This window comes from Schistocerca gregaria, chromosome 8 (genome assembly GCF_023897955.1).
Source record: "Schistocerca gregaria isolate iqSchGreg1 chromosome 8, iqSchGreg1.2, whole genome shotgun sequence".
Classification (NCBI taxonomy): Eukaryota; Metazoa; Arthropoda; class Insecta; order Orthoptera; family Acrididae; genus Schistocerca; species Schistocerca gregaria.
In genome coordinates, this window is record NC_064927.1 from 435468035 (window position 1) to 435495028 (window position 26994).

General features: G+C 39.0%; 1 protein-coding gene across 4 annotated transcripts in view; it reads right to left on the minus strand.

Moving 5' to 3' along the window:
* Positions 1-26994, minus strand: part of LOC126285456 (uncharacterized) — a 133955-nt gene that overhangs the window by 89601 nt on the left and 17360 nt on the right. For all 4 annotated transcript variants that reach the window (XM_049984857.1, XM_049984855.1, XM_049984856.1 and 1 more), the window contains exons 6-9: positions 18283-26603; positions 18088-18194; positions 8183-8580; positions 809-1253 (exon numbers count right to left, since the gene is read on the minus strand). In XM_049984857.1, the coding sequence (XP_049840814.1) occupies positions 809-1253; positions 8183-8580; positions 18088-18194; positions 18283-26603 (9271 nt within the window). The remainder of the gene's footprint in view (positions 1-808; positions 1254-8182; positions 8581-18087; positions 18195-18282; positions 26604-26994) is intronic.

Below are 26994 nucleotides of genomic sequence, written 5' to 3' on the forward strand. Positions count from 1 at the left end.
GGACACCACTTGGAGATGTTATAAAATCTCATTGCTTATATTCATAATGTCTCCATATGAACACTCTTATTGGTTCAGAATGGTCTGCACCATATTAAATGGGTATACATTATGTACATGTTCCACAAAATAATTATTAATTCACAAAGGAATGCTGTAAAAACTGAATTTTCCATTAGGCATTTTTTGGGGAGATGTTAAAATTGCATCGGGTTTCAACATTGAAGGTATAATCTACGCTGATAGGCCGTGTTGTGTTTCTTCTAAGTCATTGACATTTCAACCCCACTGCTGCGATCTTCTTCAGGATCTTGTGGTGTTCAGGTTACCTGAACACCTAATTTCAGCTAACAGTGAATACACTATGATCCTGAAGAGATCCCAGTAAAGGTATAAGAATGGCAATTGCGTAGAAGAAACAACGTGGCCTAGCAACCTATGAGACTCTACTTTCAATAACAACAACCATGAAAGCCTGCTGAGTTACTTAGGTTTCAACCTCTCCTCAAATGCAAAAAAGCCTGCCACAAAAATACATTAATTTGGATAAACAGACGGAAAAAGGTTTATCTTAATGAACACAAAGTAAGTCAGCTTTGCTTGCAAAGAAGGAGCAAGAATTTCACCTGTGAATCTGGATAAAAGAGGAAATAATGATTACATTATTTAAAGAAGGAGGAAGGGAGATGAGAGCAGCTGTTTCAGTTGGTGTCACAGTGCTACTACAATAACCACATACAGGGAAAGGAAAGTCCATGCATAACACATAAATTGCAAACTCTGAATACATACATTACATCAAACTTACCTGGTGTAACACAACATAGCTGCATGCCATTCCTCGAAAGAAACAATATGCACACTGATACTGACAATGGCCATGTTTTCTTGTGATGTGTTGTACGAGATCATGTACTGTGCCATCACCTCGGAAAGGACAATAAGAGCAACGATTCCAGTCTGATCCTTTTTTGTTGAAATGCTGACCCCTTAAATGATTTAGGAAATTGCGACCACCATTCTCAGTATAGTAACAGTTCTTATCCATACATTTATACAAATTGCGGAGACTGTCTACTGTCAGCATCTGGTGACGTGCTTTAAAGTTTTTGTGAGTGGGTAACCATTCATTGTTGGGACTAGCTTCACCACTTGTGCTGTTTGGCTTTGAGGAGCTGCTTTTTCCAGCTTGTAAATTTGGAGAACGAGTTTCAGTTCTGCTTTTTGGGATAATGTGCTGTACTGTTGGCTGACTGCAAAGAAACAAACATGAAACTGTCATCGTCACTGGAGAGAGAGAGAGAGAGAGAGAGAGAGAGAGAGAGATAGGAAACACAAGGAAGCAGATAAAGACTGATCCACTGTTCACTACACATGTTTACATTATACTGTGCTTGATAGAGCCAAATAATGGGAACAAAAAAATACAAATCAGTTACCCATAGGATAATCTTATCATCACATAAAATTGTAGAACCAAAAGATTATAATGCTGATTTTTGGGAGAACACTCCTGAATTTGTGAAATCAAGCAAAAATGAAGAGCCACATGAAAATAAAAGAAGACAGAAAATACAGAGTAATGAATATAAAAGAAAATTTCCTCTAATGAGCACACATTATTAAGTAGCTTGCATTTTTGTTTCCATAATAAAGTTTAATTACTGTTGTATTACTGTCTGAAAGACACCAGGGCTAGTTTTCATTTTCTTGTTTTCATTCTTTTATGTTCATAATTTTAGAAATGGACGTTTGAAACTTCTGCAGCCCCTCCAGTTTTGAAATTTGCCATCTTGTTACTGCAGTTGCCGTTTCCAATATTTTGAGTTAACATCTACTTCCACATCATTATACAGTCCCCTTTGCTGAAAGCTGTGGCATCTCTGATGCCAATGCCATTGCATGGGAGCCCCAAAGTTGCACCTTCCAACAAGCATGACCTGACCTGTCCAACCTCACTTGGGGATGGACGGCAAACAACAGCAGATTCATCAATTTCTAGACCAGTAGATGGGGGTAATGGCCACTCACCCACCCCTCTGTATCTTAATGACAGGTACAAGACACAGCTCACTGCTGAGAGCACACCTGTGCCAGCATGGGACACTTCGTCTGTTGGGACTGGAGCTGATAATCAGGAAAGATCCAGAAAAGCACAGAGGCGAGTACGTTTGTCACAGAGAGCTCTAATGTTAGGTGGGTGTTGGAGCCCTATAGGGAATATCTGGCATGTCTGGATATAAGGCCAGAATGCAGTCTGTATGTCTGCTGGGTGGAATGGGGTTCATCCAAGATGTGAAAGCAGCTCTGTCAGTAGCCGATGAGCCCTCTTGGTTTAGTCTGCTGTCAGACATAGCTCATGTCGGATTGAATGACACTTGACACGTAAGGTCAAATGTCATCCTCAGTTTCTTTAGATAGCTAGCTGAATTGAAGACACCTGGCTTCACTTACACGGTGTAAGCCATTTGTAATTTACAGCACTGCTATCAGAACCAATAGAAATCCTATGTTTGGCATTGATTAGAGGGCTTAAACCAGTCACCTGGATGAATGTCTTTATCCTTGGCTGATCAGATAATGCGAATGAAAAGTTTTAATGGGCATATCACATTCAGGATCAGGTGATGAAACCGAATGCTACAGTCTTCACTGTAAGAATAATATCCACTGTCATTAAAACTGAAATGCTTAAGTCCTTCTCAGTTCAACTATTGTAGCCTATGGTATCATATTTCAAGGCAACTGACCGGGCAGTTTTTATTAACATTAACCATCTCTAATAATAAGGATTTCTGGTCAGATGAGTATAGAGTAATATCACAGTATAATGGGAGTAGGATTCAATTATGAATAGGAGGTTGGGCAGAGTGTATTACTGTGAATAGTTCTGAGATAGGATTGTTATAACCAGAACTGACAGCAAACCAACAACAATAGTTCAGGTATACATGCCGACGTTGCAAGCTGAAGGTGAAGAGAGAAAAAAGTGTATCAGGATATTGAAAGGGTAATAAAGTACAAAAAGGGAGATGAAAATCCAATAGTCATGGGGGAATGCAGTTTTAGGGGAAGGAGCAGAAGAAATAGTTACAGGAGAATATGGGCTTGGGACACGGAATGAGAGAGGAGAAGGACTAATTCAGTTCTGTAATAAATTTCAGCTAGTAATAGCAAATACTCTGTTCAAGAATCACAAGAGGAGGAGGAATACTTGGAAAAGGTAATACAGGAAAATTTCAGGTAGACTACATCATGGTCAGACAGAGATTCAGAAATCAGATACTAGATTGTAAGGCATACCCAGCAGCAGATATATACTCAAATCACAATTTAGTAGTGATGAAGAGTAGACTGATGTTTAAGAGAATAGTCAGGAAGAATCAATATGCAAAGAAATGGGATACAGAATTATCTAAGAATGGCGAGATACACTTTAAGTTCTCTGAGGCTATAGATACAGAAATAAGGAATCGCTCAGTAGACAGTACAGTTGAAGAGGAATGGACATCTATAAAAATGGCAATCACATAAGTTGGAAAGAAAAACATAGGTACAAAGAAGGTAACTGCGAAGAGGCCGTGGGTAACAGAAGAAATACTTCAGTTGATGGATAATAGAATGAAGCACAAAAATGTTCCAGGAAACTCAGGAATACAGAAATACAAGTCACTGACAAATGACAAACAGGAAGTGTAGGGAAGCTACCACAAAATGGCTACAAGAAAAATGTGAAGAAATCAAAAAAGAAATGATTGTCAAAAGGACTGACTAAGCATACACGAAAGTCAAAACACCCTTCGGTGAAACTAAAAGCAAGGGAGGTAATATTAAGAGTGCAACGGGAATTCCACTGTTAAATGCAGAGGAGAGAGCAAATACGTGGAAATAGTACACTGAAGGCCTCTATGAGGGCGAAGATTTGTCTGATGTGATACAAGAAGAAACAGGAGTCAATTAAGAAGAGATATGGTATCGAGTATTAGAATCAGAATTTAAGAAAGCTTTGGAGGACTTAAGATCAAATAAGGCAGAAGGGACATAACATTCCATCATAATTTCTAGTCATTGGGGAAAGTGGTAACAAAACAACTGTTCAAGTTTGTGCGTAGAGTGAATATGTCTGGCAACATTCCATCTGACTTTCGGAAAAATATCATCCACACAATTTCAAAGACTGTAAGAGATGACAAGTGAGTGAATTATCGCACAGTCAGCTTAACAGCTCACATATCCAAGTTGCTGTCAAGAATAAGTACAGAAGAATGGAGAAGAAAATTGAGGAAGTGTTAGATGACCATCAGTTTGCCTTTAGGAAAAGTAAAGGCATCAGAGAGGCAATTCTGACGTTGTGGTTGATAACGGAAGTAAGCCTAAACAGACATGTTCATATGATTTGTCGACATGGGAAAATCGTCTGAGAATGTAAAATTGGGGCAAGATGTTCAAAAATTCTGAGATAAATATGGGTAAGCTGTAAGGAGAGACAGTTAATACACAATACATACAAGAGCCAAGAAGGAACAATAAGAATGGATGACCAAGAACGAAGTGCTCTGATTAAAATGGGTGTAACACAGGGATGTACTCTTTCACCCCTACTGTTCTATCTGTACATCAAAGACGCAATGATGGAAACAATATAAAAGGTTCAGGAGAAGGATCAAAACTCTAGGTGAAAGGATATGATGATACAATTTGCTAATGACATTGCTATCCTGAGTTAAAGTAAAGAAGAATTACACGATTTGCTGAATGGAATAAAGACTAATTAATACAGAAGGTGGACTGAGAATAAATCGAAGAAAGATGGCAGTAATGAGAAGTAGTAAAAATGAGAACAGCGAGATTGATCATCATGAAGTACATGAAATTAAAGAATTCTGCTACCAAGGCACCAAAATAACCAATGATGGACGAAGCGAGGAGGGCATCAAAAGCAGACTAACACTGGCTAAAAGGGCATTCCTGACCAAGGTAAGTCTACTAGTATCAAACATAGGCCTTAATGTGAGGAAGGACAGATCAGAATACTTCCAGCAAATAATTGAGCATGTAGGTTGCAAGTGCTACTCTGAGATGAAGAGGCTGGCACAGGAGAGGTGGGCCACATCAAACCAGTCAGAAGACTGACGACTTAAAAAATAATAATAATTAAAAAGCACACACCTCAGCCATTTCTGAACATGGGATTTGGGGATGTACTATTACTTGACTTCGGTAACGTGCATGATAAGATCTTGTAGAAGCAGGAAAAGAAATCTGGATGAATCCAGAATTAAATTGCAGCAGCATCTTAGATCCCGACAGGAAACTGAAATTGCTAGGATAGGAAGGGCACCAGTGGTTAGTGACGTATTTACTGCAGTGATAATATATATTACTCTCAAGTGAAGATATTCTACATGTGAACAATTCAAGTTAATGTATGGCTCAGACATGGTAAGCTGCACTGGTAAACACTTCTGAGAAAGCTCTGACATTGCCATGTGTAAATTTCTTGAGAATGTCAAATTAATGTACAGTACTGAATACAGGGTGCATGACTCTCATAATTAGAACAGGTGCCAGGGACATGGACTCTTTTGATACTGCACAAATTATTTTAACCACAATTACTACCAGTAATTAGAGAAACTACTCTTGACACCAGCGTCTTACGTCTTATAGTGAAAACATACCCAAACTTTCTTTTCTTTTAATGTAGAGCACTGGAAATAGCAACAAGGCTTATTAAGTATTATATGTGTTTACACTCTGGTGACCAAGTCCAAGTGTAACTCAGGCCAAAACACTGTAAGTCGTACCCAGGTATTTAACTCAAAAACCGGACTGGTTTTGTACAAGAAAAATGTACAGCCATCTTGCTACACGTCCCTGTACATGTGCTGCCTTCTGTAATCAATTTCTACAATTACTTCAAAAGAAGCCATAGTAAACCTAAGGTCTGCTGTAATGACTGCCCGAGCCATCGAATGCTCAAATTTGTCATGAACTTCATGCATATATTCATCAGGTTTTGCAGTTTTTTTTGTTGTTCTGCTGCAAGCATGTCATAAGTGAGTAAGAAATTTTGGAAGCACAAGGGGAAGAATTCAATGATTCTGAGCTGGGGGGTTAAAATATCTGAGGAATTCATAATCAGATAAGCTATGGTCTGCTACAATTTTTGCCACTAATATTGTTGCTACGGATGCTGCCGCTGTGATTAAAGTTTAGATATGTTTTATTCTTCTTAAGCTCACCTTTTTTACAGATGAATCTCATGATGAAGCAACATTCAACAAAGGTTTTTGGGATTTGCTCTGAAAACATGAGGCAATTTGGCAAAGCATATAGAAAAGAAAAAATGCTGGTACTGCACCAATTGCAACATACCTCTCTGTAAGACAGAAAGCTTCAGACTTTTCCATACAAAAGCCTGTTGCATATGAAATTGCTCAAGAATTCAACTCACACTTTTCTTTTTTAGGGTAATTGTTTTCTCTCTCATTATTACCATTAAATTTTTAATCTATCGCAGGACTATTTACAAAATATAAACCTTGAGGCTCAGTTCTTTTTAATGCATATTACCCTTTAACACATGTCAAACGAAATGTGAAAGTAACATTTTAAATAATTGCATCAATAACAGGTTTTCTGAACATGAAATTTTTGTTAGTGGCACAACCTCAAAATTTTGAATGGAGTTTTTAGTAAGGTAGAGAAGTATTTCTGCTACCTATGTGCAGCAAGGACAACATGAAAGAATCATCTCTGGATTCAAAAATGTGGAGTATCAAAGCATAAAATCAGGAGAATTGTCCAATACTCCTTTCAACAGCACATGCTTAGTACGACTGACTGAGACTGAGGTGCACCACAATGGTTCAATTATCATGCCAGCAAGTTGTGGCAAAAACAAAGAGCTTCGTACAGTTTTAAATGAGACCAAAGCCTTGTTCACAAACAAAAGCTGTAGGAAAGCAGCATTAAATGAAACCAAAAGTAAAATCCCACATACCAGCTGAATGGTAGATATTTTGGCATTAATGTAAATTAAATGAAAGGGATAAAATTATCTATCCAATCACTTAGAGATCATTAAGAATAACAGAGAGAATGCCAAAATGCTTGGCTGTTTTGCTGAGAAAGATTGTACTATGGCCTTTCCTTTCACCCATCACCTGAATGCTGAATTGGTGGACACCGAGATAAGTGGGCATCGAAAAGAAAGTTATGGAATCAAAGGGATGTCACTATACGTGAAGATATACCTGCACGATTTCATGAAGTTCACTTGCTCTCCTTACTGCAACAGTTTACTTTAAGTCACTGGAACAACAAAGCATTCCATGAGACTGGAAGAAGTCACAGGTCATTCCAGTTTTCAAGACAGTTCACTGAGAATATCTCAGTATGAATCAAGAAGCATTCCATAAACAGAAAACTTATGAAACTCTGGTTGCACTGTTTGTCAATGAGATCCAGAAGGCAGCAGGCAGTGGTCCTAGAAGATATACATTCTACAAGATAAAACTTATCTCATAAGTTTTAATAACGAGAAATTGTTAAAAATTTAATGTCATGCATAGCAAAAGGGAGAAGTATAGGGCCATCACTTTCCAGTGAAACTACTCGAAGATGATGCTGTTGTACACAGCAAGTGACAACAAAAGAAAATGCAGGAAGATCAACAGAAAACTGATCCCTGAAGGCTGACTGTGCCTAAAACATTTAGCAAGCACAAGAAAATCATGAAGATGCTCATCTAACTCCAGTGGCATAAGCCACAAGAAAGATGTTACAAACTGCAAAAAAGTTCACTGATAAAAGTTCCAGAAGCACATATCCAAGAAATATTAAGCAACATAAACTTCCCCCCTAAACGTATTTTGCAGAAGGACCATGAAGGTAAAGAGAAATTTAAACCCATATGCAAGCTTACTGCCAGGCACTCTCCCTGCATGCCATATGCATACAAAATAAGAAAGGGGGAAACAATAATGGCACTTAATGAATTAATGTACCCTCTAACACACTAACGAACGAAAACATTCAGAACAATGATCCTGTTAATACAAACATACAGTACTGAGTATTCTGCCAACACTTCAGGAAACATTTAACTACACACACACACACACACACACACACACACACACAAAATATATCAAAGTGACTAAAAAGAAAGACTCACTTGACTTTGGTAGCTGCAGGAGATACTTTGGGAGCAATTCTAACCACTCGTGCTGGTGTCAGAGCTGCGCCTGCTGCACCAGACCACACGATGGGCTGCTGCAACTGCACTGCACCTTTCGGTCTCAGATTTGAGGCAACAGACACATCACTTGCTGTTGTCAGCTTCATCCTTTGCACCAGTTGCATCCTGGGTGACTGGCCAGAAGATACAGCTATTCCTGGAGTCAGCAGCACTGCATTAAGCACCTGTGGTTCTTTTGCGACCACACAATCAGGATGCAGAGATTCCCGAGTTGGTGGTGAAGCATCAGTGATTGCACAGGAGGTAGTATCTGCACTGTCTTCATCTACTGTGCTATCATTTTCTATAATATCCAAGTCTTCAATGCCTCCAACCTGAAAATTTAGCTACTATACACAAGCAGAACAACACACTAAAACAACAGATAGCATTACATAAAGGAATTCCTTCAAGTAACAACAAAAAGTTATGTTAATTGTGACTATCAATCGTTCAGCATTATTTCACAATAGAGAAATTAACTGAAAGGAATTCCTGAAACACTTCGATCATTATTATAAAAATAAAACTTACTTTCTTTTTGATAGTATTTAACTCACAAATACATTTAAACTGGTTGAATTCCATGAACTGCCTTTTCTGTAAAGCATTAGTACTGAATTCCAAATTTTGGTTCAGTTGTCTTCTTTTTCTGACTCTCAAAAATAATGTAAGTAAAGCTTTTATTTCCATTAACTGGTCAAGCATACTCAGATAACTGAATGGTCAATCTCCTTACTTCATACCTCGAGAGCAGAAAAATGTCCAAGTCTCTTCCTAAACCAGCTTTGCACACTCATAAGTCCTTACATTCGACAAATGCTAAAATTGTAAATATGAATGGAACATTGAGAATAACACACAGCTAAAGACTCTTGCCATGGCCATCAGAGAGAGAGAGAGAGAGAGAGAGAGAGAGAGAGAGAGAGAAGACATTACTGTGTCATGCATCAATCTGCTATGAGTGGGTAGTTGCCTTTCCCTTATTTTAGGTACTGCTCCAGCCAGGAATTTCCATTATTTTTACACCAGAATTTCAAATCATACAGAATCCTGTGAAAATACCTGCTGATATTCCAACAAAATGTAAATGAAAGGCTCCTGCAATGATTTTTTAAATCATCAGTCTTCTGACTGATTTGACGTGGCCCACCACGAATTATTCTCTTGTGCCAACCTTTTCACCCCAGAGTAACAATTACAATACATATCCTCAATTATTTTCTGGATGTATTCCCATCCATCACTGTCTTCCCCTACAGATTTTACCCTCCACTGCTCCCTCCAGTACTGTGGAGGTTATTTCCTGATATTGTAACAGATCTATCATCCTGTCCCTTCTTCTTGTCAACATTTTCCATATATTCCTTTCCTTGCCAATTCTATGGATAACTTCCTCATTCCTCACGTTATCAGTCCACCTAATTTTCAACATTCTTCTGCAGCACCACATCTCATACTTTGACTCTCTTCTGTTCCAGTTTTCCCACCTTTCACTATCATACAATGCCGTACTCCGAACTAACATACTCAGAAATTTCTTCCTCAAATTAAGACCTATGTTAAATACTAGTAGACATCTCTTGGGCAGGAGTGCCTTTTAGCCAGTGCTAATCTGCTTTTTATGTCCTCTTTGCTCCATCCATCATGGGTTATTTTGCTGCCTAGGTAGCAGAATTCCTTAATCTTGTCTACTTCACAATCAGGAATTCTGATGTTTAAGTTTCTTGTTGTTCTCATTTCTGTTACTTCTCAATACTTTTGACTTTTTTCGATTTACTTTCAATTCAAATTCTGTCCTCATTAGAGTTTTCATTCCATTTAACACATCCTGTTGTTATTCTTTGCTTTCACACAGGATAGCAATGCCATCAGTGAATCTTATCACTGATATCCTTACAACCTAATTTTTTCTTCCATTCTTCATCTTTTCTTTTATTTCCATCACTGCTTCTTCAATATATTAGTTTAACACTAGTGCCGAAAGACTAGAACCCTGTTTTCACACCCTTTTTAATCCAAGCATTTTTGTTCTTGGTCTTCCAGTCTTCTTGTTCCCTCTTGGTTCTTGTACATATATTACCCATCTTTCCCTATAGCTTACCCCTATTTTCTCTGAATTTCAAACATCTTTTACCATTTTACATTGTCAATTGCTTTTTCCAGGTCAACAAATCCTATGAACATGTCTTGGTTTCTCTTGAGTTTTGATTCCATTATCAATTGCAGTGTCAGAACTGCCTCTCTGGTGCCTTTATCTTTCCTAAAGCCAAATCTATCGTCATCGAGCCGATGATCTACAAATATGAAAACACCCCTGAAAAAAATAAAGAAGAACAGAAGAGAACTTAGATGTTAACTGTGGTCCTTGGTGAATAAAGTGACAATGGGATAAAGCTTTTTATGATGTTTTTACTGGAAATTTTTAATATTTCTACGCATTTTCTATATAATAATTTATTTTGCGACAGCTTGGCATATTTTTAGCCATTTATTAACTGCTCCTGCCAAGCACAGGAGAATACATTTTGGGATGGTCATGTTCTCACCATATAACAGAGATGCTGAGTCGCTGGCTTCAGCTGCCAGAGACTGTGGTCATGTATGTGTATGAGTTGTGTGTGTGTGTGTGTGTGTGTGTGTGTGTGTGTGTGTGTGTGTGTGTGTGTGTGTGTGTGTGTGTGTGTGTGATTTTGAAGAAGGCTTCAATAGCCAAAAGCACTCTTTCCGACAGTCTTTTTGTTGTGCTTGTCTACAACACAGCATCTCTGCTATGTGATGATTAGCAACTACACTTTTTATAATATTGCTGAATTAAACTAAAGTACACAAAAATGTATTAGGTACAATGAATATTTGATAAGAGGAACAACTGAAAACAATGAAAGTATGACAAGAAGAAACAGGAAATTTGCATTAGGCAGATACCAGTTAGAATAGCAGTTGGCACAGATAACAGGGAGAAAATTTTAGAAGAATTTCAAGACAACTGTTTGAGTAGTTCGAAAGACGAATAAAAAAAAAACGATTGTCCAGTTGTAATACCCGACAAAGTGAGTAAAGGTATTCAAGATAGGACTGAAGTGCCTGAGATGAAGCTATATGAGCAGCAATAAGAAACGTTAGAGGCAACATAAAACCAAACAAACTTCCAAAATCATTTACAAAGTGTCTATGAATGGAGACATTTCCCCAAAACTGGACTATGGTGTAATAATTATCTTTCACAATAAAGAACGACTTCAGGGGGAATGGGGGTGGAAGGCTGCTAGAAAAGGGGAGGAGGGGGGGGGGGCAGAGAACTGTAGACCTATAAGCCATTTCTACAGTGTTCAAGACATTCTGTAAAATTATCACCAACCACATAGTCTGCGTAGAGAAGCTAAACATCTTAGGTCACTAGTCGCATACTCACACCCTCCCCTTCCCCACACAGAATCAGTGTACCCCATCTGCTGGCATCTTGAATAGATCCTACGAGCAAATTATGAGAAGAGTTTTCTAAATGTTTGCATAGCAGGACATGGATACCTGCCTGGTAGTCCTCTAGCGGGAGCTAGGAAACCTCCTAAAACTGCATCCTAGATGCCACGCATGAAAACAGCCAGGTAGCACACTGGCCATTGTCATCAGTACATCAGATGGATACGAACCAAGGCGGCATGCCTCCTCATTCTGGAAGCGAGCACTTTTATGTGCATATCTATCCATATTGAGTGCTCGACCACTTAAAAGTTGAGGACATAATTACAGAAGAGAACAAAGAGCATGAATTACCACTTCATCTGGCATTCATGAGAGACAAGATATTGACTCAACTTATGTTAATACGCTGCAGAACATAAACATCAATCCTACAACTCATACTTGACTGAATCACCATCATGAGAAACTCAGAATCGAAAGGAATCAGGTAAGTAGATCCCATATCATAAAAGTATCTTCAGCAGTCCTAAAGAGAGCCTTCAGATCAGATCTTTGGAACTGGTGCAGGGGAGAGTAAATGGGATAGGCACAAACGATGTCTATTCTGCTCCTGTAGTACACAAATTTAAATAACATATATAGGAACTATAGCAAGTCTCAAAGTAGTCTTTAAAATCAATTTTACAATATGACTAAAATGATTTACAAGTAAAATAGTGTAAAAATGTCTTGAAAACTCAAGGTCGCTCAATGCTCAACTAAAAGATGCATGCTGACAATTACAATGTAGCTAGGAGGGTGTAGAAGAGGACTTTCTCTGGCAGTGGATGTCAAAAGGCTGCTGTTCCTGCTGCTGACAGCAATGCATAGAAATGCCACGACAAACCATAAAAGACATCATCACTAGCTAGTGAGCTACAACTCTTTGTTCTATTTTAATGAAGGTTCTTACATACACTATGTGATCAAAAGTATCCAGTCACGCCCAAAAACATATGTTAGGTGCATTGTGCTGCTACCTACTGACAAGTACCCCATACCAGCGACCTCAGTAGTCATTAGACATCATGAGAGAGCAGAATGGGGTGCTCCGCGGAACTCACAGACTTCGAGCATGGTCAGGTGATTGAGTGTCACTTGTGTCACACATTTGTATGCGAGATTTCCACGCTGCTAAACATCCCTAGATCCACTGTTTCCAATTTGATAGTGAAGTGGAAACGCGAAGGGACACATACAGCACAAAAGCATAAAGGTCGACCTCGTCTGTTGACTGACAGAGACCACCGACAGTTGAAGTGGGTCATAATGTGTAATAGGCAGACATCCATCCAGACCATCGCACAGGAATTCCAAACTGCATCAGGATCCACTGCAAGTACTCTGACAGTTAGGCGGGAGGTGAGAAAACTTGGATTTGATGATCCAGCGGCTGTTCATAAGCCACACATGATGCTGGTAAATGCCAAATGATGACTCGCTTGGTGTAAGGAGCATAAACATTGGATGACTGAACAGTGGAAAAACGTTGTGTGGAGTGACGAATAACGGTACACAATGTGGTGATCCGATGGCAGGGTATGGGTACGGCGAATGTCTGGTGAACGTCATCTGCCAGCATGCGTAGTGCCAACAGTAAAATTCGGAGGCATTGGTGTTATTCTGTGGTTGTTTTTTTCATGGAGGGGGCTTGCACCCCTTGTTCTTTTGTGTGGACTATCACAGCACAAGTCTACACTGATGTTTGAAGCACCACCTTGCTTCCCACTGTTGAAGAGCAATTTGGGGAGGGCGACTGCATCTTTCAACACGCTCAAGCACCTGTTCATAATGCACGGCCTTTGGCGGAGTGGTTACACAACAATAACATCCCGTAATGGACTGGCCTGCAAACAGTCCTGACCATAATCCTATGGAAAACCTCTGGGACGTTTTGGAACGCCGACTTCATGCCAGGCCTCACGGACCGACCTCGATATAGCCTCTCCTCAGTGTAGGGCTCCGTCAAGAAACCTTCCAGCACCTGACTGAATGTATGCCTGCGAGAGTGGTGGTTGTCATCAAGGCTAAGGGTGGGCCTACACCATATCGAATTCCAGCATTACCGATGGAGGGTGCCATGAACTTTTAAGTCATTTTCAGCCAGGTGTCCTGATACTTTTGATCACATAGTGTACATATCCACAAGGGCAACTCAAACATATACACTCCACAGCAACACTTTTGTTTTTTCTATGGAATCAATACTGTAGTTATTTTTGAGCCATTTAGGTGTCTCTATTTCACTTCTCACCAAGAGATCCAGAATTGTTTTGCTCCAAGGCAATTTCTTTACATATTGCTTACAGCTGAGAAGCTGTACAGAGTGTACAGCGATACACATGAAGCTGAGATGAAAAATTTCAGACGGGGCATTTATGGACTGTCGAATCGGGGAACAACCTCAAATTGGTCTGCAAAAGCCACCTAAGCTACAGCATACTAGCACCATGGACAATTTTAAACATCCTCTCACGTCTTACGCACCAGCTTAGTCAATCTTCACTGTTTGAAGACCATTTCTTTTACTCACTGAAATCATTCTCGAACCTACAAGTGATAAAATTTACTTTTTTGAATAAATTTTACCTCAAACTTTGTGACTTAACATTACAAATAATTTGGTTTCCCTGGCCTTCTTACTGAAGACTTCTGTGCTTAAAATTAAATTTAAACTGAATTGTAAATGTAATTAGTTTTTGCGTAATGTTTACAAAAGCCCATTTTCTTGTTGAACTGTTAATGTTAACTAAATAAAACAATTTCAAAAATATGACTGATTAAACTGGCAGTGTAAGAGAAAAAGATATTCAAAATCTCGTGTGATGCGCACATGCTGCAACTTAGGCGGCCTTTCGCAGACCAATCTGAGGTGGTTTTCCGGTTTCATACCGAACTGCTCTGTTCGTTTGTACTTCCTCTACACAACTGTGGTACATTGTAAACAGTTAGCAATTACACCCTGTATACATACTCATATCACCAGCACTGTCATGGCATCATGACCCGTACTGTAACTTATGTTTCAACACTTGCCACAAGCACCTAAACATCTCATCTTGTATTTCTCACTTAGTGCCAACCTCTCTCTTTAAACAAGAAGATGCATTCATTGGTGAAACATACCTTATACTGCACAGAAATCACCTGCTATTTGTTCATTATTTACATTACTAAATAATATAGCTGACCATGGCAGGAATTTTGTATGCAGTAGAGTTCTGTGAAGTCTGGAATATAAGGAAAATTCTGTCTTCAGTCACAATATTTTTATTTTCTAATTACTAGCCTTCATGTTTTGGAGATACAACTACATTTTTAGGGGCTGTTTAGGCTTACTGGGCATTACACTGAGGTGACAAAAAGTTGTGGGATACCTTCTAAAATCATGTCAGACCTTCTACCTGGTGTAGAACAGCAATTCAACATGAAAATCGAGGCAACAAGTCATTGCAAGGTCGCTGCAGAAATACTGAGCCATACTGCCTCTAAAGCCAACATTATTGCAGAAAGTGTTGTCAGTGCAGGATTTTGTGTATGAACTGACCTCTTCATTATGTCCAATAAATGTTTGATGGGATTCATGTCAGGCGATATGGGTGATCAAATCATTCTCTCTAACTGTCCAGAATATTCCTCAAACCAATCACGAACAGCTGTGGCCCAACTAAATGGTGCACTGTCACCCAAAAAAATTGCATCATTGTTTGGGAATGTTAAGTTCATGAACAGCTGCAAATATTCAAACATACCATTTCCAGTCAATGATCAGTTCCGCTGGACCAGAGGAGTCGGTCCATTCCATGTAAACACAGTCCACGCTGTTATAGAGCTATCTCAAGCTTGCACGGAGCATAGATGACAACCTGTGTCCATGGCTTCGTGAGGCCTGTGCCACACACTAACCCAAGCATCGGAACTGAAATTGGGACTCATCAGACTACGCCACAGTTTTGAAGTCATCTACAGTCCAACCAACATGATCACAAGCCCAGGAGAGGCAAAATTTCACAGGACTGTCCTAAAGGATACATTCATCATACACCCCAAGTTGATTTCTGTGGTTATTTCATGCAGTGTCACCTATCTCTTAGTACTGACAACTCTACGCATGCCACTGTTCTTGCTCGTTAAGTGAAAGCTTTCGGCCACTGCACTGTCCACAGTGAGAGATAACGTCTGAAATATGACATTCTCAGCATGCTCTTGACACTGTGGATCTCAAATATTGCATTCCCTAAAGATTTCTGAAATAGAATGTTCCACGCATCTAGCTCTCACTACCATACCACATTCAACGTCTGTTAATTCCCTTCATGCAGCCATAATCACATCAGAAACCTTTTCACATGAATCTTCCGAGTCCAAATGACAGCTCTGCCAATGTACTGCCCTTTTATACATCGTGTACATAATGCTAACAAAGGAAGGTCAGCATTGGCTGTTTTTTTTTTTTTTTTTTTTTTTTTTTGAGGGCCAATGCTGACCTTCCTTTTAAAGTGACTTGGTTAGTATTCAACTTTGTGTTAATTTACATTTACGTGGAGTAATTAACAGGGTAGTAGATAATACCAGCACCAGAAGGCAGTCTTGGTGATAACACTGCATTAATCAAACAAACAGGCACTAAACATACGAATAAGGAACTGTCTGGATAACAAAAACACATAAGACAGGGGAAAGGCAACCAGATAGACACAAGGCACATAAAAACATGTAACAAAAAAACAATATTCCCACTAGCTTCCTAGTAAAAGCTGACAAGTACACACACACACACACACACACACACACACACACACACACACACACACACACACACACACACTCTCTCTCTCTCTCTCTTTGTCATTTTGCAGGTACTTTCATTTCATTTGTAGACGTAACAAGCATAATATGAAGTTATTACTATGTTACAACCTAAACAAGTATACAGTAAATTTTAACAAATATGTTTAGGCACTGTATGATAAGAAGCATATCTATCTCGTGTTGAGAATGTAAAACAAATTTTATTTTGTCAATCCAGGTAAATGTAAATAATATGAAACTTATCTGTCATGTCACTGTAACAAAGGCTATGTAAGTGTCATCTGAGCCTTGCAGTACTATCAAGTATATTAAATCATTCAAAATGTCAGCGTAAATGTGTAAGTTTTTCGCCAACGCAGAAGACAATATTATGTGGTCAAATGCAGGTAGTATGTTACAATACTTTATTTCTCTCACTTTTCCAGCATTTCTCTCATTAATCTCACTTGAAACAGGCTTTTCACTAAACTGTGTTGCTCAGCTGCCAATACTGTTAGGTGAAAAACTGAAGCAGTTTTAACATTCATGAAGCCTATACAGCGGTCAAAAATGGAGTTTTAACTCCGAAATGTGTTGGACAGTAATTACAAAACAAAAATACTGTGACTGGAGATGGAATATTATCAATAAATATATTCCTAACCTCAGAAAGTGGTAATGGAAGAGGTGAAGCAGTGCACTGAACACGAGTAATCCTCTACAACTCAGTTAGAGGACTGACCACAAAAGACAAGGTTCCAGGATCATATATCATATCAGTCCAGCACACAATGTTGATCTGCTAGAACACTTCAAAACAGCTATCATTCCTCTGGAGTTCTAGATACAGTATTAACCATTTTCAAAGCCCTCGCCACCTGACATCTCATATCCAAACAATCACTAACATTCAAGAGCATTTTAACAATTCTGTTACTGCCTACGTCTGCTATCAATTGGTAAATGTGCTGTATTTTTATACCTATATGTAATTATGCAATACAAATTTCTTGAAATTTTAAGTTCACCTGTTAACAACTGATTTAATGTGAACTTAATGTTATTTTCCTGCTGTCCCAACACATACATCCTATTTTACTTCTTTTCATTAACAGTGTACTGTGGGACATCATGAAACTGAGAGAATCAGTTACGTTACAGTAGAATTCTGGCTGTCTCTATATGAACACTTTATTAGAAGAATATTTTTTTCTCCCTCAAGTATTCTTTCATAGTAATTGATAGAGACAACATCTCTCATATCATATGGCACATTGACATTTACATCAGAATTGGAAAAAAACATTAAGTAAGCTTGCAACATTTAGTGGGGCTGGGAGGAACGAACTGGTCTCAGAACCTTTGCTGAAATTAAATGTACTGTTTGGGAGGGAATCGCACAATTATCACTACTGTGATCTCGACTGTAAGCAGTATCAAACATTTCGCTTTGGATGTCTCTTCCCATTACATACATTTCTTGAGTGCTCATTTACATATATTCAATAATACTGATAAATATATTCAATAATTTTGGTATGTATCTTTAAAAAATTGTATCATCTGTTAAAAGAAAAAATACTCACAGAATTTTCTGCATTAGGGTTGAGACTCACAACAGTTGTAATTTTTATAAATGACACGTCATCCGTACCACTGCTGTCATTCTCTCCAGCCATGAGATTTTCAGTATCTAATAACAAAACAAAAAGTCACAGATTCTATTTCCAATGCTTCTTATATATGTTCATAAAACAATCAACAGCAAAAAAGATTCTTACCACAAAGAGATGACTGGACATCTGGACCATCTTTATGACCCGAAAGTTTATCTCCACTGAGCCTTCTAGTTCGCAAATAAATCTTTGGCTGATTACAAATTTGTGTGTCTTTCCTAGATGTACTGTCGGTGGTATCTGTACTTTCTGATGTGTCCGATTCCACAGCCCCTTCTGCTGATGATTTTAATGAGTTATCTTTCTCTACTGAATATGCCTCTGCAACCTGTCTCCCTTCAGCCACAGGAGTCTTTCCATCAGATGTTCTCAGTATGTTACCAGAAAGGCTTCGAACTTTGATGTTTTCTTCAGATGATGAATGCCTGGCACCATCTTCCTTTGTGCCACTGCTCAGCACACCAGTTTCTGAACTGGCAGTATTTTCACCCAGGCCAGAACTTCCTTCATCCGATTCACAAACTTCACTGTCCACTGCTCCATCAGACTTGCCTGTATGCTGTAGATTATCCAATAATAAGGTTTTCTTTCCACCTGAATCATTCAAAAAGCACCTATCTGTTAACACGTGTTCATCAAGAAGGTGATTAAATGCAACTATGTGAGCTACATGTGAATTTCGTGCCCCTTCCCCTTTAATGTTAAATTTGCATGTCTGGCAAAAGCCATCCCAATAAGAACTTTTATGGTTTGTTCTCAAATGTTCAGAGAAATTTGACACATGTGTACTCTGAAAAATACAACCCTGAATCAAGCAGGAAAAGAGAACTTTCGAGGAGCCATACAGACGTGCACTAAATGACCCTACTCTTATGTCAGGAGTTCCAAAAGTGTTTGCTGAAAATATTTTTTTATCCTTCCTTATTGCAATAGCTGGTGGTGGTGAACATAGAAACTTTGAAGAATCCTGTTTTCCAGAAGCCACATTTCCAGATTCCGATTTAACTGGTGATGCTCTACTGTATGAATATTTACACTTTTTTCCATTTGAGGGTAATACTGAATCTGAAATGTGAGAACCACTCAGACCCATTATCCTCTTTTCATATGCAGCTGCTGCATCATACAGTTCATCATAATTTACCGAATCTGCATCTGATGAATCAGCAGTGCTCTCATTTTGACTCATCATAGCAGCATCTTCAAATTCTCTCATTTCACTCACTCCATATTCACTATCTATATCATTTTCGTCATCGCCTATGACGAGAGCACTTGGGTCAGAGATGTGTTTGGCCAATCTCTGTACAATCAGTGGAAGAGAACTTTCATGATCACCTTCAAAAGAGCTTTCAGAGAGATTTCTAATTTTATCCTCACTAAGCAGCTCAATTTCTACAGCATCTCCCTCAGCTGGTGAACTTGTATAGTTAGAACTTGTAACACCCACCTTCACTGTTGTCTGCTTCTTCAATTCTTTCTTCTGGATTTTATTAAGAGCTGGTGAGAAAATTTTATCAAATAATGAACTATCTGAATGTTTAATTACGTCATCATCAAGAATTTCTTGCTCACTATAAGGATCATCCTTAGATTTCTGAGGTACTACCCTGTTAGATTCTGTGCAATCAACATCCGAGCACTTGACAGCTTGGGCCGCCTCAAGGGCACGCCTCTCATCAATCAGAGTTGATTCGTCACCCTCACCATTACTCTTTACAACATCTGCCTTGTTCTGTGCAGTGAAATTTTCGGAGACACACTCTGGCTCTGATATGGTATTTGTGGACTCTTCCTGCTTTTTACGAATATCAATGGATTCTATTAAAACATCAATGCTCGATTTAATCACCGGTTTGAATTTTAAGCTCTGAGTTATCGCTTCCATTGTCTTGTATCTTTCATTATGTAGCATTTCTTCATGTTGATCAGTTGTATCCGATGGAACAAATGCACTTATTCTTCGTTTTCTATTTTCTTCTGTCTCGTCTCCAACACCAATAAATGAAGACTTCTCATTCTCTTCGGAACCTGAAACAGTTCTAGCTGGATTCAAATTATTTTGAATCTTCAAAGTGGCATTCATTTCCTCGTGTATGGATACAGCATTCTCAAGTGGAGATGTACTATCATCATGGTCATCAGCAGTACCACCCTCATTAGTACTGCTTTCTTGTACAGGGCCACTTTCTGTTTCATTATGTACTGATGCAACACTCTCCAAATTTGGAACTTCATCATTGCTAACTTCAGCGCACTCTTTTGCAGAAGAATTATTCACCATTGTATTCTGATCAGCAGCTGTAGTTTTATCCACAATCTGTGTTTCACTTGTAGCAGTTTTAATGCTCTCTTCTTCACAAGCGTTATTTGTATTTTCAATCTGAACAGGTGTGGCCTGCTTTACATTTGCAACTTCACAAATGGTAGTATTAGTCTCATTTCTAATATGATCACTGTATTTTATTTCTACACGAGTATCTACCACTGCTTCACACTGAATCACTGTAGGTTCCTCCATATTTGTAACATGAGATCTGGTGGAATTACTATCTACAGTACTGACAGTCTCTTCCTTATGGTTTTCTTCTGGTACATCATCACAAGTTTCTTTACAATCAGCACCTGGCAGTAGTTTATTTGGTTCACTGCTTTCAGCATTTTTAGTTATTACAGCATCACTGTTTGACACAGCAGTACCTGTTTCTTCAGGTTCATTATTTACACCAACTTCAGAATTGACATTAGCATTTGTAAAATCATCTATTGCTGATTCCGATACATGTGACAAAACATTACTATTGTTTTCATCACATTTATCATCACTGATATTTGTTTTCACACCTTTAGGTGTAATTTTGCACAGGTCACCAGATACTTCACAATCCACATTTTCTAACTTGCTGTTGGGGCGTTCGTCAATCTCTTGTTTTGTAGGACTTAAACTTGACTCCTCTTGATCACCATCGGTGTCAGGAACGTCAGTACTATGTTTTGACATATTAATAAGCAGCACTTTTGGTAACTGTGAATCACTAAAATCAGAATCTGAGTGTACCATCTCTACATGTTTCTCTACATTTTTCTTTTCGATCTGCACAAAATTACAGGCTGTACATATATGTCCAAATACAATGCGCTCAGTATTATTTACAGTATGCAAGATGTTAGTCTTTATATCAAAGCCTGGGTGGTGAGTGAGAAAATGTGACTTAAAATTTGGTCTTGAGGCTGAAGTAAATTGACATACATCACACTGATACCGATATTCTCCAGTATGAGTGGTAAGATGATCATAAAAAGTGTTTACCTTATTTGTTATCAGATCACACATTCGACACCTAAATAAAGATTGTTTTCTGTTTCTGTCACCACTAGTTTGAGTAGCACAATCAGCATACTCAGTCTTTTGTGAAGATACTACAATAGCTGCTTCGGCAAGATTCAGCCTAGATATATATACTTCACTGTTTGGGTGTTGTGTTTTATAATGATTAGTAATGCCTCTCCCAAAATATGAGCAAAGCTTGCAGGGATATTTTGGGCTTCCATCAAATGCGTACATTTTATCTACTGCATGTTCTCTGTGGCTATTATAAGCCTCTTGCGAAATGTCCACTTGTTTTGTTTCAGATTTGTTTCCTTTGCTCTTAAGGGAATCTAATTTTAGCTCGGGCCCTACATTCTCCTCGTCACGTTTGGATTCTTCTTCAAGATTGCTTGTCTTAATGTCATCAGACAGACATTCGATCTTCATCTGAACAGACTCAAACTTGCTCTTCTCATTAGAAATGTCCGAGAGATTTTCCCGTGGAGTCTTAATCTTACTATTTTCCTCTGAGCATCCCTGCCTAATAGTATCAGTTTTCTCTTTATCAGCAATTGAGTCATCACCCAATTTCAACTCTAGATCACTGTCATCAACTGAAAAAGATGCTGGGCTCTTTGACAAATCAGATCTGTCAAACTTGCATTTATGTACAGACTTCTTCTTAATTATACCCAACTGCCAAGCACTCGCTTTCTTCTTTTTGGATTTCCTGGGAGTAACTGGCTTTTTGTTACCAAATTGTTCAGTCTCTTGCCTCTCCACTAACTTTGTGTTCTTCAAAGAAGTATCATTTGTAGTTTCATTCTCAACATCACCAATCCTTTGTGCAGCTCCACTACTAGCACAGGGTTCAGCAACATCTTCCTCTTTACATGTTTCACCAAAAGCGTTTTCTGTTAGCTTTTTGATGACATCCTCAATCTTTATAGATCGAGGCTTTGTTCTTCTCTTGCAGCTTGTCCTCTTGAAACAGAATGGGTCCTGCGTTTCAACATACTCATATGCAGATTGATGATCAGAAGCTTTAGCAGATACAGTACTCCTTCTTTCACTAACATCAATCTCTTCATCATCTCTGGATGGAATTTGTGTGCTAGCCCATCTCCACACACTTCTAGCTAGCCTTCTGCACTCCTCTGTCGTGAGAGATACAGTTTGTGAGAGATATTCTTCGTCTTCTGATTTAACATCTTTCAAATCCATTTTTGGTGCACAAGTCTTCTGAAGTACTACTTTCAGTTGATTTTTTGACTGTTCATACTGGTGCTTCTGATGGTCATACTTCTTCTTTCGTCCAGGTTTTGCTTTAAATTCTTTGGAATTATATTCATAATCATCATCTTCTTCATCCTCATCATAACCATCATCTGAAAAGTCTGTTATAGTCTTGCGTCTACCTCTCTGTCTCCTTGTTTTTGAGAAATTCTCACATTCCATTTCTGCTTCTTCTTGCATACGCTTTGCTTCAGTTTTTGATACCTCCTCTATAGACATACCAGGCTTAACTTCTTTTAAAAGTCTGCACATTCTGTAACCTGTTGCTGTCACAACTCCTTCACTGATAAACATTTCTCTTATGTCTTCCTGCAGAAGCTCTAATGGAGAACGACGTCTATGTTTTTTCATTTGCTTTACACCTCTGCCTTTCTTCTCTGTACTCTTTCCATCACAACCACTTTCATTTTCGGAACTCTTTTGTTCTTCAACATTTTGCTTATCTCTGTTTTTATCTGAGTCTTTTACATCTATAGTAACTTTCTTCTTAGTTTTAGCCTTTGTTTTAGGACTAATCATTGCTGGCTTTGGTTTCCTTTTCTCCTCCTCAGCATTTTTTACTTTTGATAACTCAGAAAGTGGCTTCTCGTCCTCTGTGTCATCTTCATTTACTTCACTTTTCTCACGTTGCTTCACTGTGGTCTTATTGTCACCCACATCATCATTATCCTCATCCGATTCGTCAGAGACAATAACCCGCCGCCGTCTTGTCTTTTTTTTATCCTCCTTTACATCATCACCACCATCATCTTCATCAGAATCTTTCTTTTTGTTTTGTTTAGCTTTTGTGTTCTTCTTGCTTTTTCCACTGCTATCAGAATCACTGTCATCAGAATCAGACTCCAGGATACGCTTTATTTTCTGTAACTTCTTTGCTTTCAGCTTCTCATTCAAATTTTCTAAGAAAATGGCATTATCCAATAACTTTTTCCCTTCACCACATTCAAAAGATCTACGAATGAAACTTTCGATAAGTTCCTGTGTTAATTCTTCTGTTTTCTTTGGACATGTCTCAGCAATGTCAATAGATTCTGCTTTCACTGAATTTTCAGTAGCTCCTTTTTCTGTACTTTCCACTGGATCTACTACAGTGGGTCTCAACGGCTTTTCATCAGCAGATGTTTCATCAACCTTTGTTCTAACAGAACTCCTTTCCTCCTCAGACTTTGTAACAGGAACTGGTGACCTAGACCTATGTAGATGAGGTGGATCACGTTTGATTTTTGGTATTCTGAAATGCTGAAAACCATACCCTTTACCTGTTTTGGGAACAGAAGAATCATCGTACAAGCTATTGAGTGGTGAAATGATTTCTTTTGCTCCAGTTTTGCCCCTCTGCGAGTCCCTCTCGCTCTTACTCAAAGACTCTGAATGCCTTTCATCCCGTCTCCTGTCACTACTGTCACCATGCCTCCTATCACTACTCTCACGCTTCCTGTCATTACTTCCATCACGCCACCTGTCACTGCTAACGTCACGGCGCCTGTCCCTGCTTGCATCACGCCGCCTGTCACTGCTAACATCACGCCGCCTGTCACTGCTCACTTCACGCCGCCTGTCACGGCTTCTTGAACGTCTGTCACGGCTTCTAGAGCGCCTTGGGTCAGGAGTTCTTGGTCTCCTTTCAATGAGTCGAGAACTTCTGGCTGCATCAGTGTCCTCTATGCTTCGTCTCCTTGGATCTCTCTCTGACAGGATTGGAGCCCTTCTCCCCAACATTGGTCCTGGGCCCAAAAGACTAGGGGAAGGTTCACCTGGAGCCCTGTAAGATCTACTGGCATAAAAAGAAGAAGGCATATTTTGGTTAGCACTGGCAGTTGGATGTCCCATTTGTGACTGATGGGCATGCTGTTGTAAGTATGATGCATCACTTCTTCCACCATATGGTTGATGCTGCATCACAGCCTGCTGCTGATTTGGCCACATGTGAGCAGGAGAAACATGTGGAGAAAACTGCTGAACAGGTGCTGTGCATCTGTCTCTACTTCTGTGGTCCACTTGCCTGCCAGAATGGTGCACTGGTCCGGACTCTCTGTTGTACTCCACCACTGAAACGTCAGACACAGGACGAGACAGGATTCCGTAACATGGTGAACCTGGCCACTGCTCTACTGGACTACTCTGAGAATAGTCTGTGGTGTTCAGTCTGGGGTCTTTACTAACTCTTTGCTCAACAACTCCTGATCTGTGAACATTAAGCCTTGGGTCTACCACGCCACCCTGATGTCCATGCTGTGTGATTTTGAGACCATCTACATCTCTCTGTCTTGCAGCACCATACATCACATCTGGATGGCTTTGAGCGCCAACAAATGTTGGAGGAATACCTTGTTTTGGAAGTATACCTGGTGTTGGAAGAAGTGCTGGCCTGTTGGTAGAGTTAGGCTGCTCTAAAGAGTTCTCGTACCCATAAGTCCCACTTCCTTGTATTTGCTGCTGACCGAATGCAGTACCTTGAGGCCGAAAGCCCCCTGGATATGCAAGCTGAGAACTTTCTGGGGTATGTGCAGGTGAGCAAACATTAGTATGTGTTATGTTCACAGACTTGTTAGTCATTGGACTTGCTGCTTTAACAGTTTCCAAAATTTCTTTTGTATTTGGTGGAGGGGAAGGAAGGCTTTGAAGATTTTCATGCACTATCCTTTGCAAATCCTCTGAACTCAATGACGACAGCAAACTGTGTGATTTACCTTTGTTATCACTCTGATTTGACTGTGGCGTAGTCTGAAAATTCTTCACAGCATATCCACTCCCTAGTTTCAGACGTGGGTCACTATTTTCATTTGACTTTGGCTCCACTTGTTTTACATCACTATCAGGTGTATTTGCAACACTTGGTTGTTCAATGCTTTGTCGCTTCCTGGGATCTGAAGATCCTTTCCATTTGTCAAACCTGCTGGGACTTCGTGAAAATAAAGGTGTTTTTTCCTCAACAGCACTGTGATCAGGTACCTTCGAACAGGAACTCGTCTTATCTACCTTCTCTAATAATGATCGAGCAGGAGACAATGTATCAATATTCAATTTTTCAGGTTTATTCTTCACAGGTGAAATTTTTCTGTCATCTTTATTTATTAATCCCCTCAATGCACCACCTGTACTCACTCCCACTCTATGTACTTTATGTATTTCTTCTTCAAGTTTTGCACGTAATGATCTTGAAGTAATACCTTCATCTTTCTTTGAAGCTGTGTTCTCATCTTCACTCAGAAGAGACTGCCCTTCATAATTATATGCTGATGACGAATTATTTTCCCTTTCTTCTATACATGATGCTGCATCTCTTGACTCTTCTACTGTACTTAATTTGTTCTCACTATGTGAATCCCAGAAGTGCTTACTTGTCTGCAGTTCATGTGTACTTTTACTTGCCCTATCACTGTATTTGGAGATATTATAAGTAATACTCAATGACTGGGATAAAGGTGTGTTTTTATTTACTGAAGATTTGTCAGTTTCACATACCCAGTCCATAGCTGAAGCAATGTCATACGACAGTAACTTTGAAACCGAGGCATTCTTTAATGCTTTTTCCTTTCCACTCAGGACATCTTTACGCCTGTCATAAATCCATTCCATGTCTGATGAATTATCACTTGAAATATCTATAATTTTTGTTAGCTTCTCTCTGCTTTGAGCAAGTATGTCTTCTGGAAGTCTGGTTTCTGTAGATGAAACACAGTTATCACTCTGACTACTGGTGACAGTAGGCACAGGTGACATGCGACTAGGTGAATCATCACTAACACGAGCAACAGCTTTCTTCAATGGTGCAACATACGCTGATGGTTGTGGTGTAGTTGAACTCACCACTGCCTCACTGAAATCAAACAGCATATTCAATCAATTAATCCATATTTGGAAGATGGTTCTATACTGAAAGTAACCGTATCAAATGAGGGAATTAAACAGTACTTGTACATATGTTTCTTCAGACAGAAAAATCGTAATTTATTTAAGTGTCAATTTATAACAAACTGCAGGTACCACAACACCAACTTATTTCTTGTATCTATTACGTAAATATTACCTGAACTACAGCTTAATCTGCACTGTGGTTGTCATCCATCATTGTATAAGTTGATTTTTTGAAGTGCTGCAGTTCCAGTAGCCAGTACACATTATAAAGAAGAATTTTGTTTTCTTTTTTCCATCAGTACCCACTAAATACATACATTGACATACTACCCTAACTTACAAAGATAAACAGC